Genomic DNA, 15,174 nt, shown 5'->3' with positions numbered 1-15,174 from the left:
TTGATCAGAAAGTGGGAAAACACTAAGGTACACAAAAAATGAGTACTGCTAACAAAAGCAATTTCTTTTTCTATTTCTGTAAACTTAAAAATACTTGTATAGTAGATGCAAAGGCCAGAAGACTTCTAAAACATGTTTGGTGCTTATAATTTGATTTTTTTTTTTTTTTTTTTGGTACCGGGGATCGAACTCGGGTCCTTGCGCTTGAGTAGCAGGCGGCAAAACCACTGAGTGGTGCTTATAATTTAATTTTTATTTACCAAAGTATTTAATTTGGATGTGCATAAGTACATTAAGATGTTTTAAAATGAGATAGTCTTACGGCACCATCCTGTCTAAATGCACTAATTGAGATGGCTTGAATCAGCATACACATTTAATATGTTTAGCAACATGGATACAGCTCTTAATATCTGTGCCTTCTCTCCTCCCTCTGTGAGGCCCAGAAATAAGGTAGTTAAAAGGAAATTACCAGGGTAGTCGTTCTTAGTTCTGACTGTGCATAACAATTACCTGTGAATCATCCTTGGTTATAAAAAGATCTGCAGTTAATTCTAAAGTATAGACGTTTGAGAGTCACCTCTTGAGATTTGGCAATAGGTACAGAACTATAATATGTAACTGGAAAAGGAAGAAAAGAGCTGGCCCAAACAGAAACAGTTGTAAGAAAGGGTAAAAAGTTTGATTGAATACATTAATAGAGCCATTTTAAGAGAATAGAAAAGTGTCAATATAAGCTCATTGTTTTTAATATTGATATAGCAAAAACAAATATAAAGATAAGCCTGGAAGAAATACTCTTCTGTATCAGAAAACGAGAATGTGATTGAAGCATATGGTGGAGCCATATTAGAAGGACAGAGGGGCCAGCTTGAAGAGGGGATTCCACTGATCAGAATGGGGAAAGTTTGAGGGTTAAAATAGTGAGAGTGATGGACTGTAACCCATAGAGTAACCCATGAGTCCATACTGACATAAATGATGGAAAAAAGAGAAGGAGAAGAAAAGTTTTTCAAATAGATTTGCAAACTATTAATGCTGGTGAAATGTTAGAAAATAACCAGTCAGTAGCCACCATAGTAATAATTATTTCAGGTAGAAGTTAAAACCAGTGGACACTAAACTAATGGCAGAGAATTTGATGAGAAACAAGATAGTCATTTACTCCCACAATATACTTGTTCCTTTAAAAGGAAAAAATCATATTTAACTAAAGAAACCTAGCAAATGCCATCGTAATCAATCGCTTAGCCATAATAGGACAGGTATTATCACCTAACTCTTGATGTTAGAGGAACATAATATCATTTCTATGATATTTATACCAAAAATACAAAACTTGAATTTAACCGTGGAAAAACATTAATGAAACTTGAGGAACATCCCACAGAATAAATTGTCTCTATTCTTTAAGAATATCGGGTTCAGAATCAGCACACAGAGACAGAGGAACTATTCCAAATCATTGATGGTGAAAGAAGCATTTAGAAAACTAAATACAGTTATTCATCTGGAATCCAATCCTATACTCCAAGAAATGTATTATTAATAAATTTTAATAGTAAAATTTTTGTTGTCCCATTAATGTCCTTGATACTAGTAACTATATTTGTTACTATAAAGGACAATAGTGGAGCAGTTGACAAAATATGAATAAAGTCTGAGAATTTAATGAGATTTTATCAGTGTTAATTTCCAGATTTTCTTAGTACCTGATTACATAAAACATGTGTTTTTAGAAAAAACACAGGGGCATTACATCTCATATTTTCTCAGAAATTTCAAAAATACTATTAATTGTGTATGTGTTTATGTATATACATGGAGAGATAAAGCATTGTAAAATATTAACCGTGAATGATTCTGGATAAAACTGTATGGAAATAATGGTCTTTTTTTTTTTTTTTAAACTTTGTAGTAGAAAGGACAGGACTGGGAAAAGGAAGAGTGAGGAAGAGTTGGTATTTGGGTCTTAGCATAGGAGGAAATGAGTAAGACAGGGCAGGATCAGTCCAAGAGGAGCACTGAAGGACGGGGGAATAGGCAATCTTTAAAGATTCTCATATACTTGTGACTGTTACCAACTGCCAGTGCCATAAAGTCTTGTACTATTATTCTTCTTTTGATTCTGTATGCCTGTCATTTTTATTTTGAGGTTAGAGGGCATATGCTATACCCTGCACACAGTAGGCACTTTAGTATTTTCTGTTAATAATGTTAATTTTTTTAAATGGAAGATAATTATGTTTTAAATACCCCTCCCAAAAAAAGCTGCTTTAAAACCATGCTTTAGAATACATTCTGCCTTTTATTATACAATACTGAAGGGTAAAACAAGGTTTTCTTTTGATTAGATGAAAAAATGATTTCTTAGTATTTTTAAATATTCTGTACACAGTATCATAATAAGACTTGGGTTATTTACAATATTACAATAGGTAATGATTTTTCAAGTGCAAGAAACCATCCACAAAAGAAAAAGTAAAACTTTGACTTTTCCTAAATTTTTATTTTCTATTTTATAATCTTCCTTTATGAAATCTCTGGTATTCTTCAGGTTTTAATATCATCTACTATATATTGAATTATTAACAAGGATGGAACGTTAAGTGCAGTTTGGTGTGGACAGAGATTAAGGGGTAATAGTGGTTTGGTTTGGTTTGGTTTGGTTTTATTTTGTTTGTGGTGCTGTGTAGTACAGAGATTGAACCTTGGCCTTCAGACAGAGGGATGTACCCAGCCCTTCTCTTAGTTTTTAAGTTTTTTTCTTCTGGTACAAGGGATCAAACTGAGGACCTTGCACTTGAGGGGTAGGCACAGTGCCACTGAGCTAAATCACTGGCCCTTTTAGTTTTTAATTTTGAGAGAAGATCTCCCTAGGTTGCCCAGGCTGAGCTTGAATTTGAGATGCCCTGTCTCAGCCTCCGAAAGTGCTGAGATTACAGGTACAGGCCACCCCTGACTGTTGTAAACCATAGTTCTGTGTCCAGTATAAAGTAAATACTCTGGATATTTGAGTTAACAAAATAGTTTCCATTAATAGGTTATTTTTGGTTCTGTTTGTTTGTTGGTTGGTTGGTTGTTGGTTTTGCAGTACTGGAGATTGAACCCTGGAGCTCCCAGCTGCTGATCTATATTCTCATCCCTTTTTATTTTATTATTATTTTGAGATAGAGTCTCACCAAGTTGCCCAGTTGGGACTAGAACTTGCAGTTCTCCTGCCTCACCCTCCCTGCATGCTGCGATTTTAAGCATGTACCATCACTCCTGGCTAAAAATAATTTTTATATGCAAATGGATGCAGCTAATTACAGCTGAGCTTTCATTTTGTAATGAGGCATTGAACCATGGTAATATCATTTCTTGAGATACTTGTTATACTACTTTTGAGTTTCTGAAATGAAATTTTTGATTATCATTGTTCAAATTTACATTTTAGTATGGTGAACGTTCTAGCCTCCACTTACAGAATTGGGTAAATAGGTAAAAACTGACTTTGACTGTGTTTAAGTACCTTAATTTTGGCAGACCCTTCTGTCCTTAGAATCTTGCAGCAATAAAAATAATCTAATACTACTATAAAATAATTTTAAAACATGAATTTTTTTTTGGTACCAGGAATCAAACTCAGGGCCTTGCACTTGTGAGGCAGGTGTGGTGCCACTGAGCTAAATCCCGGCCCAAAACATGAATTTTTGATGAACCAAACTTTGTTTTCAGTTAATATTTTCTTTTTGGTACCGGGGATCGATCTCAGGTCCTTGTGCTTGGGGTGCAGGTGGCAGAACCACTAAGCTAAATCCCCGGCCCTTCAGTAAATATTTTTTAAATTGTTTACATTGGAATTATCCTTTCTATGCCATTCTACCTTTTCAACAGCTGGCAACAATTTTTTCTGAATATATATTGAGAGCGACATGCCTGTACTTAGTATTTTCAGAGTTAAAAAGAGATTCTCTTTCCTAGTTACTGTTTTGGTGGCAGGGTCTCACTGCATTGCCTATGTTACCCAGGCAGGCCTCAAACTCAAGATTCTCCTGCCTCAGCCTCATGAGTAGTTGAGACTATAGGCTGGATGGTTTTTTAACATTTTTACAGTAAAAATTTTATTTTATAGGAAAAATTAGAATAAGTTTTGAATGATTCTGGGAAATATGGATAATTGAGTTAATTCTTGTAAAATTTTTATTGTTTTTAATAGAATCGTAAGAATGACGAAGCCTCTTATGAAAAGATGTTGAAGCTGAGACGAGAGTTTAGTAGAGCCATAACAATTTTGGAAATGATTAAGAGAAGAGAGAAAACAAAACGAGAATTACTGCACTTAACCTTAGAAGTTGTGGAAAAAAGGTAAAATTGCTATTAATGCTTAATGCCAGCTTTAGCCTGATAATGGACAAACTAACCCAAATAAATTTTGGAGAGTGAGACAGCCTAAGCTTTATGACAGTTTATTGATTCTCCAGCAGAATTTCCACTTTATTAAAAAAGATTTGAAGTTACTAGTTTTTTAAAAAAATTGGATTGCTATTAATTTGAATTGCAAATTTGGAAGAATTTTGGTATATGAAAAAGACCTTTTAATAAACATTATTTTTGCAGGATCATCAAATTTATTTAGGAAAAAACCTAGAAATCATGTTGTCTAGTTCTCTGTATTTCTTTTTCCTTTTCTTTTTCTTTTTTGTAGAGGGGTGGTTGAGAACAAAGTCTTCAAGCTGGTCTCAAACTGTGTAGTCCAGGCTGGCCTCAGACTCAAAGTGCTCATCCTGCCTCAGCCTCCCAAGTGCTGGGATTACAGGCATGCACCACCATGCTCGAATTAAAATTTCTATTAAAATTTAAAGGAAATGAATAGATATTACTTTCTAGGAAGACAAAATGTTTTGTTTCAGTTGTATTTGGAAATGTGTTCCCTCATGTATTTTTCTGCATTGACTAATCTAAACCTAAAGGAATTTTATGATTGCTGAAGTAAGCCATTTATACAGAGTATAGAAAGTTTGTTTTCTGTGTACCGTAGGCTTTTTTTTTGGTTTATTTTTACTGAATCCTAAATATGAGCTGCTTTATTTCTTTTAAAATAATCTGTTACACCGGGGATTTAGCTCAGTGGTTCTGCAGCCTGCTTTGCAAGTGCAAGGTCCCGAGTTCAGTCTCCGGTACCAAAAAAAAAATCTGTTAGCTGTATTTTGTTGGCTTAATTGTAACATAATTGTTTGGGGGCTTTTTTATCTTTAAACTAACATTTCCTTGTATTACCTTTTCAAGATACCATTTGGGAGACTATGGAGGTGAAATCCTTAATGAGGTGAAAATCAGTAGATCAGAAAAGGAATTATATACCACTCCAGCAGCTCTTCATAATGGAAATCATCACAAAGTTCAAGAATGTAAAACGAAGGTGAATATTCTCTAGAAAGGACCATGTATTATAATATTGAGCAAAGTTATAGATTTCGCTCTTAATATAGTGGTGGTTAAGAAAGAAAGTAATTAACATGAATGTTTTAATTTGCTAAGCACTTTGCTAAGAGTTTTTTGATGTTTACCCTTAATCCTTATAATAACCTTTTGAAGTAGGGTTAACCTAGGTGTGACTTCTGTGTCATAGCTAATAAGTGGCAGATTTAAGATTTGAGTTCAGATACCAAAGTGTATTGTTTTTCAGTATATTATCTGCTTTCCTAGAGAATGAGGGTAATTCAAGTATAGTTATTATCATTAGTCTTACCAAACCCTGCATCATAGTGGCAGGCATCAAAACCTAAACCTTAAGGCTTACTTCATTGAGACTATTGAGTTTTCTTAGTAATTATTATTATTGTTATTCTTAGTTACTATTAAGTAATCATCATTGCTAAGAACCAGCATTTATCTGTTACATACCTTGAATAATTTTTTTTAAATCCTATATTTTCTGGATCACATTTTTTCCTAATAAAAGAGCTAGACTCAATGATTATTTTATTCTTAGGATAAGTTAATTATATTTATTTAATTTATTTAATACTCATTTGGTTCATTAGAGTATTTAATTGAGATATATACAAAATAAAGCCTTTAATTTTAAGGAGTTTAGATATAAGTAAGAAATAGATACTGACTTGAATCATCTAGACAGTAGAATCTTACTCTGGCAAGACTTTAAAGGTGACTTAGAATGTTCATGGGAAATTCATCTTTTAGAATGTATACAGTTTTTGTTTTTCATGGGTTTATTCTTAAAGGCCAAGGAACAATGTGGAATGGGAAGACTCCTTGATTTTACTCAAATCAGTTAAAAAACCAGGTTCTTATTAATCACAGGCATCTAGCCCACCTACCTTTTTCCCTTTAAATCCTACTTTCAGTAAAAGCACAAAAAGTTAGTGCAACAGATGTCATTTTGTAAGTTATTTTTTACAATCCATTCTACATCAGCCAGTGCATTTCCTAAGTATATGATTGTTAGGAATTAAGAATATGAAAACCTTAATCTGTAATTACTGACAGAACTAGCCTTTATTTATTTATTTATATATTTTTTTGGTACCGGGCATTGAACTCGCGTCCTTGCACTTTCAAGACAGGTGGTGTAACTACTGAGCTAAATCCTCAGCTAGCCTTTATTATATATTGAATCTTATTTTAGATCTTCTCTAAATAAATGTTCAGCCTGTCAAAATACTACTTTTAGAGATATGGTTGCCTCCATTATTGTCTTATTCCATTACACGTAACTATAATTTTTTTGTCGCACTCTCCACCTTAAGATAGGAGATTCTAAGTTGGGTTTTCTTTTTACAATTATACCCATTATATGAAAATTTATATCTCACTAAATATAATTTCCCAGCCGGGGATTTAGCTCAGTGGTTCTGCCACCTGCCTTGGAAATGCAAGGTCCTGAGTTCAATCCCCAGTACAAAAAATAATAAATAAATAAACAAACAAATGAATAAATAAATAAATATAATTCCCTTTCAAGCAACATTTTCATTGTGTAAAATTTTTGACTTTAAAATATGTAGCTGGATTTTTGGTTTTTGCAGGATTGGGCATTGAAGCTAGGCCTTCACACTAAGCTACATCTCCAGCCCCTCGGCGAGCTCAGATTACAATCATGCATCACCACACTCCGTCCTAAACTAGTTTTATCATCTAGACTACCAAGGGAAATGCATAACTTGTTTAATAACTTTACGCTTTCATATTGTTTGTGCTCTGGTGCTCAGAACAGTTATTTCCAACTTTTTAAAAATGATACATCCCATTTTATTGAAAGGAAGCTATTATTTTAAAACAAATAGAGCTACTCTGTGGAAGGGAGTTGGGGGCTAGAACCGTCTTTCTTCAGTTGGTCCCTTTGCCAAATCACCTCTCAGATACTTCCATAGAACTTGGATACTTGAAAACCATTTTATTATTGTTCAGTTCAGACAGTAATTATCTGTTCATAAAAATGAGGGGCTTTTTTCTAACTAATAAGTTATTTTCTCAAAAATTACCACCCACGGGTATTATTAAAAATTGGAAATAATTTTAGAAGTGAATTGATGAATTCGTGATCTAATTTGTTATTTTTTAAAACAAATTACTAGATTTCTTCATCAATATAGTGGATTTAAGTAAGAATTGAATTTAAATACCTTTTAAACACTGAATTGAAAAATAGAGCAATCTGAAAAAATCATTAAGTTTATTAGTAACAATATAAAAAGCAAACTAAAATACCATAATTACTTTTCATTATAACTTGCAGAAAATAAATCTAAAACGTTTCAGTTTATGATCACAAAATAATTTTTGCATACTAAAAAATAAAATTACCTCCAGGATAAAAATGTGTATTTTTCAAAGAGCAGTATAGTTTTTTCATGATTTCTAAAATGATTTTCATTTCTTCCTTTTGGGGGAAAAATCGTCATGTAAACAGCACCCTCATCATTTGTCTTTGAAAGAAGAGGCTTCTGATGTGGTTCGTCAAAAGAAGAAGTACCCAAAGAAGCCTAAAGCAGAGGCTTTGATAACATCTCAGCAGCCCACTCCTGAGACATTGCCTGTGATCAATAAGAGTGACATTAAGCAATATGACTTTCACAGCTCAGATGAAGATGAATTTCCACAGGTGCTTGTTTTAAAACTATTTTAAAGACATGTCCTCCTGCTCTGATATTGCTGTACTTTTAAAATACAAGTGACATCTTAGAGATTTGATTCTTGCTTTGTTCACCTAGACATTTTCTACATGTGTTTTTGTGTGTGTGCGTGCACGCGTGTGTGTGTGTGTGTGACTATACATATACAGTCACAAAAACAATATTTTCTTTCTATTATTTTCCATCCATTGGACAGAATTTATTCTGATGTGGAACATTTACATGGTTTTCAGTTTTCTTTTTTTTATAAAAGTGAGCGTCTTTTCTTTAAAATGAGTTTTTAGAAATGAAATTACTGAGCCAAAGATTAATTGTTTTTTTGGTGGTTTTTTTTTGGTACCGGGGATTGAACTTGGGTCTTTGCACTTGCGCAACAGACAGCGAAACCACTGAGCTAAATCCCCGGCCCAAGATTAATGGTATTTTTAAGATGTTTAAACATAGTTATACATATTGACCAACAGTAATTACCTTTTTAACGTATTCTGCCAACATTCTTTTTTGTAACATTTAATGTAAATTTTGCTAATTTTCTAGTAGTAGCTATTTGATTCTAAAAACGATTTAGAAGAATTGACTAAAATTATAACTTGTGAAAATATTTAGTGAATATTGCAACAGTTTTATAGCAAAATATTTGCAATGTAAATTTTTAAATTTTGCCAGGTGTGGTGGTGCATGCCTGTATCCCCAGCAATATTCAGGAGGGTGAAGCAGGGGGATCATGAGTTAAGAAAGCCCAGACTGAGCTATGTATTGAGTTCAAAGCCAGCTTGGATTATGAGACCTTGTCTCAGAAAATAAATACCTAACATTTTAAATTTTACTTTTATAAGTACTTAAAGCAAGATTTTTATTTTACATATGAAAGGATCTATTTGTAAAAATGTAATATTGTTTAGCACCTGGTCTAGCATTATCCTCTATTTCTATTTTTCTTTTTTTCTATGTTATATAAAAACTTTAAAAGAATACAGGTACAAATACCTTGAATTTATACCAGGTTTATCATATATTTTAATATTTTTACTTATTCACTTTAAAGGCAATTTTTTAAAATTCAGCATTAAAAATATGTTTGCAAACAAGACTTTATAAAACACTTTATTGCTGCAAGCGTTTAGAGTTTGTAGAAAATGTGGTTAGATTATCTTATTTTTACTCTTAGTTTTTCTGCCCCAGATAACATTTTAGCATTCATGTGCATAGTAACAAATATGTTTAATTTTATAGAACTATTTAAGAAAACCAATCATTACTTTTTGTCAGAGGGATCATCCAGTTAAACTCAGACAAGTCTTTGAATAAACATGGAGCAGTAATCATGTGACTTTTTGAAGAAATGAAGGATATAGTGCCCTTAACAAATAGTGATTTTTCAGATAAGAGAATATAGAAAAATGCTGTATGTAGCGAAAACAGTTACTTAGAACTGCTCACGGTTTGACGTTGCTGGAGCACAAAACACAGAAGAGGAAGAGAGTGTAAAAGGAATGATGCCAGCAGCATCAGCCAAGTGGCCTCTATCTATATTATACATTCTGGGAAATAACTTAAAAATTTAAGAAAAAATAAATAAATGAACTGATTCAGAAGATTTTTGGGCCGGGAATTTAGCTCAGTGGTTCCGGTCCCTGCCTCACAATCACAAGGTTCCAAGTTCGATCCCCGTGCCAAAAAAAAAAAAAAAAACTGATTCAAAAATTTAAGTAAGAAAATACATGGTTAGATAAGTATATGTAGAACGACTTTATATTGATAGTATTAATGAGAGCCTAGAAAATTTTATTATACATTCTTACCCCTTTAAGAACGATGCCACATACCATGATCTGTAATAGCTAGCCTTTTCCTTTTGGAGTCAGTCCATCCAGCCTGAGAGGAGGTCTCACACAGCATAACAGATCATATATTTGCCATGTATTAAGAGATCTTAATTTCAACTTTAAATTTGTATGTTTACTCATACAGTCTCTAGCCCCCAGCCCCACATGAAAATTACAGTTTTGAAACTTACATATTTTTCTAAGTCCCTATGCTAGATTTTAACTCTCATTAGTTTTTAATGGTATCCTCACATTGCTAAAAAGTATTTACCTATGGTTGGGCATTATTCACTGAGGAAGCCATTTAGAATGTAGCTGTTCTACATTCAGAATTTTATTTCTCAAGAGATTGTTTAGGTAATCATATATAGCTTCTTTGTCCAATAAATAAGGAACAAGAGAATAAAGACAGTTTTTAACAGAACTGCCTCCTCTTGATGCTTCTGGCTCTCTTAAAATCATCTTTCTCTCTCCTGTGTTACAGCCTTGCCACTGTGTTGTGGAATCCTGTCCTGGGGAATGGTAGTTAGGAGGAAGAGATAATAGACTTTAGGGGCAAAGAATTTCTAAGACTTAGATTTTGACACTTTCTGTGCATGTTTTAGAAGACGTAGATGATTTGCAAAGGAACCAAAGTGTAAAATTCACGTTTGGGATTTCCTTTCAAATTTCAGGTTTGGGGCTTGGTTCCCCATGAAGAAGAATCAGCCCCAGCTCCCTGTTTCTCTGTCTCCCCCATAGGCTTGTTGGAGGTATATTGGAACCTCAAACAAATGCCTTTCTCCCCTGGATGACCCTGCTCAGTGGTAATTACCACAGTTTGGAAATACTGTGGAGAAAGTATTTTTCCTCTTAAAATAGGAAGAGAGGGATTTGTGAGGTTCAAAAATGTGCAAGTAAATATGGTTCGGCCAACATTTATCAGAAAAAGAAATGTACTACAAAATGAAATTGCAAGACAACTGAAACTTAAGTACCGCAACTTTTTTGTTTGGTTTTAACCATTATGGGTGAAAGTTTAGCTAAAACATATTATTTCTGTGACATGTCACAGTACATGTGTATATCATTTTATCTGTTGTTGTGACATTTATAAAATGTGTTACAGTCATCAGTGCTATCCTAAGGATCCCCCTTCAGATTATACAGGAATATTTGGCTTTATAGCACATGGCCTGGGCAGAATATTTTTAATGTGACAGTTATATGACAGATTTTTATTTTTTGTTCTTTGTTTTGTTATACATTTATCGGTTTTTCATTTTGTTGGTTTATCATTTTTGTCTGCAACTAATCTACTTTAACAGTGCTTTTCTAATTTTCTGCTTCTGATCTGCTAAGTTTAAAGAATGGTTTCTTTAAAAAACGTGGGAGATACAAAACAATCTTTTGAGTAAAATCTATTGGGTTTATGGCTTTTGTTCTTTTTTGCCTATCAGTCTTTTTAAAAACTTTGGCTTTTTTAGGGAGAAGAGTTATTGGATAAAAACACATGTACCAATGAGTGAAGCTTCATTGCCATCATCAACTATTTTTTCTTTCTTAAATTCTTTTATTGGTCCATTGTAGGTATACAACACAATTACATTTCTCATTGGGAATTGTACCTTTACATGATGCATCTTGGTTCTTATTTTTCCCCATTCCTAGCCCTCCCTTCACGCCCTCCACCCTTCCCTATTTACAAAGACTTTATTTCCATTTTTTCCATTTCTCATCATTTTTTCCTTTCCCTTCTTTCCTTTCCCCTGCCCCTCCCACTGCCCCTACCCCTTTGGACCTTTTCTTCCTATTTTACATTATCAATTATTCATTCTAATCATTGGTACATTTTAGGTATACAATATAATGACATTCATCATTGGAAATTTGCACCTTTACATAATCTCTCTTGGTTCTTATTTTTTACCCTTAACCAGCCCTCCCTTCAACCTCTCCATTCCTCCCTATTTACAAAGATTTTGTTCCTATTTTTCCATTTTCTCATATTAATTCCATTCCTTTCTTTCCATTCCCCTCCCTCTCCCCCTTCCTTCCGCTTTGCCCCTTTTCTTCCTATTTCACATTACCTATTATGCATTTTAGTCCTTATGTACACTTCCAGTTTCTCACACTAGAGAAACTATTCGGTATTTATACACGTGTGTCCTATTTATTTCACTTAAGGGTATCACCTCAATGTGCATACATTTAGCTATAAATGTCTCTAATTTCTCATTTTTTATGGTTGAGTAGTACTCCATTTTAGAAAAAACCCCACATTTTCTTTATCCAGTCTCCAGTTGATGGGCATTTGGGCTGTTTCCAAGTTTTAGCTGTCACAAACTGTGCTGCTATGAACATGGGTGCACATATATCACTGTGGTATGATTCTTTTAATTCTTTGGGGAAGATCCCCAGCAGTGGAATAGCGGGGTCAAATGGGACTTCCAGTCCTAGTTCTTTGAGGTATCTCCATGCTGATTTCCACAGTGCTTGCACCAGACTACACTCCCACCAGCACTGGAGCAGGGTTCCTCTTTCCCCACAGCCCCACCAGCATTTGTTATTGGTTGATTTCATGATAGCAGCCATTCTTTCTGGAGTGAGGTGGAATCTCAGCATTGTTTTCATTTGCATCTCTCGAATGACCAATGATGCTGAACATTTTTTCATGTATTTATTTTCTATTTCTACTTCTTTGTGTGAGAAATGTCTGTTCATTTCAGATGCCCGTTTTTGGATTGGGTCTTTAAATTTGGGAGGTCTGATCTTTTTAAGTTCTTTATAAATTCGAGATAGTAGACCTTTGTCTGAGGAAGAGCAGGTGAAGATTTATTCCCACATCGTGGGTTGTCTCTTCACACTGCTGGTGGTTTCTCTTGCTGTGCAGAAGCCTTTTAATAAGAAGAGATCCCACTTGTTGATTGTGCTAGTTCACGGGCAACTGAGGTTTTGTTCATAAAATCTTTTCCTACACCAATGTCTTCAAGAGTTCTACCTAACCTCTCTTCCAGCTGGTTCAGAGTTTCTATTTTAATATTTAGATCTTTAATCCATTTTGATTTTAGTTTAGTGCATGGTGAGAGATATAGGTCTAGTTTTAATCTTTGGCAAGTTAAAACCCAATTTTTCCAGCACCATTTATAAAAGAGTCTATCTTTCCTCCAGTGAGGGTGTTTGGCTCCTTTATCAAAGATGAGATGGCTGAGTGTGTCTGGCGTTGTTTCTGCATCTTCTAATCTGTTCCACTGGTCCTCAGGTCTGTTTCTTTGCCAGTACCATGCTGTTTTTATCACAGTAGCTTTGTAGTAGAGTTGCAGGTTGGGGATTGTGATGCCCCCTGCCATGCCTCTGTTACCTAGAATTGCCTTTGCTATTCTGGGTCTCTTCTTGTTCCAAATGAATTTTTGGATTGTTTTCTCAAAGTCTGTGAAGTATGCTGCTGGGATCTCAATTGGAATTGCATTGAATCTGTATAGCAGTTTTGGGAGTATGGCCATTTTCACTATATTAATCCTTCCTACCCAGGAGCAGGGGATGTCTGTCCATTTTCTGATATCATCTTCAATCTCTCTTTGTTCAGAGTGCTACAGTTTTCAGAGAAGAGGTCTTTGATTTCTTTCATTAGGTTGATTCCTAGGGATTTCAGTTTTTTGGATGCTATTGTGAAAGGAATTATTTGCCCTATTTCTCAGTGAGTCTGTCACTTGTGTAGAGGAAAGCTATTGATTTTTGTGTGTTGACGTTGGAAACAGCTACTTGACTGAATTTGGTTATTAAGTCTAGAAGACTTTTGGTGGAGTTCTTGGGGTCTTCTATATAGAGTATCATGTCATCTGCAAATAATGACAATTTGACTTCTTCATTTCCCATCTTTATTCCTTTTATTTCTTTCTCTTGTGTAATTGCCATGGCTAATGTTTCCAGAACTATATTGAACAAGAGTGGTGATAGTGGACATCCTTGTCTTGTTCCTGATTTTAGTATGAAGGATTTCAGTTTTTGACCATTTAGTATGATATTGGCTGTTGGTTTTTCATAGATGGCTTCTATCAGTTTGAGGTAGAGACCATCTATTCCAATTTTCTGTAGGGTTTTTATCATAAACGCATGTTGGATTTTGTCAAATGCTTTTTCTGTGTCTATGGCAATAATTGTATGGTTTTTGTTCTTGGCTCTATTGATATAGTGTATTACATTGATTGATTTGCGTACATTGAACCATCCCTGCATCCCTGGGATGAATCCCACTTGATCAGGGTGTATGATCTTCTTGATGATCTTCTGCATTCTGTTTGCCAGTATCTTATTAAGGATTTTTGCATCTATGTTCATTAGTGAGATTGGCCTATGGTTCTCCTTTTCAGTTGGGTCTTTCCCTGCTTTGGGGATCAAGGAGATGCTTGCTTCCAGGAATGAATTTGGGAGTATTGCTTCCCTTTCAATTTCACTGAAGAGTTTAAACAGTAGTGGCAGCAGTTCCTCTAAATGAGAATGACCCATGTGCAGCTGAAAAGAATGTGTATTCTGATTTTGTGGGGTGGAAGACTCTGTAAACATCTGTTAAGTTCATTTGTTCAAGAATTTGATTGAGTTCTAGTATTTCATTGCTTATTTTTTGTCTAGTTGATCTATCTGTTTGTTCCAGTGGGGTGTTGAGGTCCCCCACTACAATTGCATTAGTGCATATATGAGTTTTCATGTCCGTTAGTATTTGTTTTATATAGTTGCGTGCACTAGTGTTTGGTGCATAGATATTTATGATTGTCATCTCTTCCTCTGGGATTCTTCCCTTTACAAGGATGTAGTGTCCTCCTTTGTCTCTCTTAATCAGTGTTGGTTTGAAATCTACTTGATCTGCAGAGGATAGCTACTCTTGCTTTTTTTGGAGTTCCCATCACATGGAGTATTGTTTTCCACCGTTTAACTTTCAGTCTGTGAGTTTCCTTTTGAATTAAGTGTGTTTCTTGTATGCAGCATATTGTTGGATTTTGCTTCTTGACCCATTCTGCCAGTCTATTTCTTTTGATTGAATTGAGACCATTTATGTTGATGATTATAACTGAAACATATTGACTTGTCATTGCCGTGACTTTCTTTTTGTTGAGTTCTTCCCCTTTACATTTAATTTCTTGTCGTGCCAGATGGGTTCATTCTGCTTTGCTTCTTGGGGTTGTGATCCTCAATGTCTGTTCCTAGGATATTGTGTAAAATTCTTTGGAGCG

The 15,174-nt window shown here is 34.5% G+C and overlaps 1 protein-coding gene across 1 annotated transcript in view; it reads left to right on the top strand.

Moving 5' to 3' along the window:
• The window catches only part of Epc2 (enhancer of polycomb 2), a 148,469-nt gene that overhangs the window by 117,033 nt on the left and 16,262 nt on the right, over window positions 1-15,174 (top strand). Inside the window, exons 5-7 of the mRNA XM_004869992.4 lie at window positions 4,202-4,350; window positions 5,272-5,404; window positions 7,919-8,110. Coding sequence (XP_004870049.1) covers window positions 4,202-4,350; window positions 5,272-5,404; window positions 7,919-8,110 — 474 coding nt within the window. The remainder of the gene's footprint in view (window positions 1-4,201; window positions 4,351-5,271; window positions 5,405-7,918; window positions 8,111-15,174) is intronic.

The sequence above is a fragment of the Heterocephalus glaber genome, unplaced genomic scaffold (assembly GCF_053883595.1).
Source record: "Heterocephalus glaber isolate CG9 unplaced genomic scaffold, H.glaber_assembly_v1.0 deba00001097, whole genome shotgun sequence".
Lineage (NCBI taxonomy): Eukaryota > Metazoa > Chordata > Mammalia > Rodentia > Bathyergidae > Heterocephalus > Heterocephalus glaber.
The sequence above is the reverse complement of the archived record's forward strand: the minus strand, read 5'-3'. Positions and strand labels throughout refer to the sequence as shown.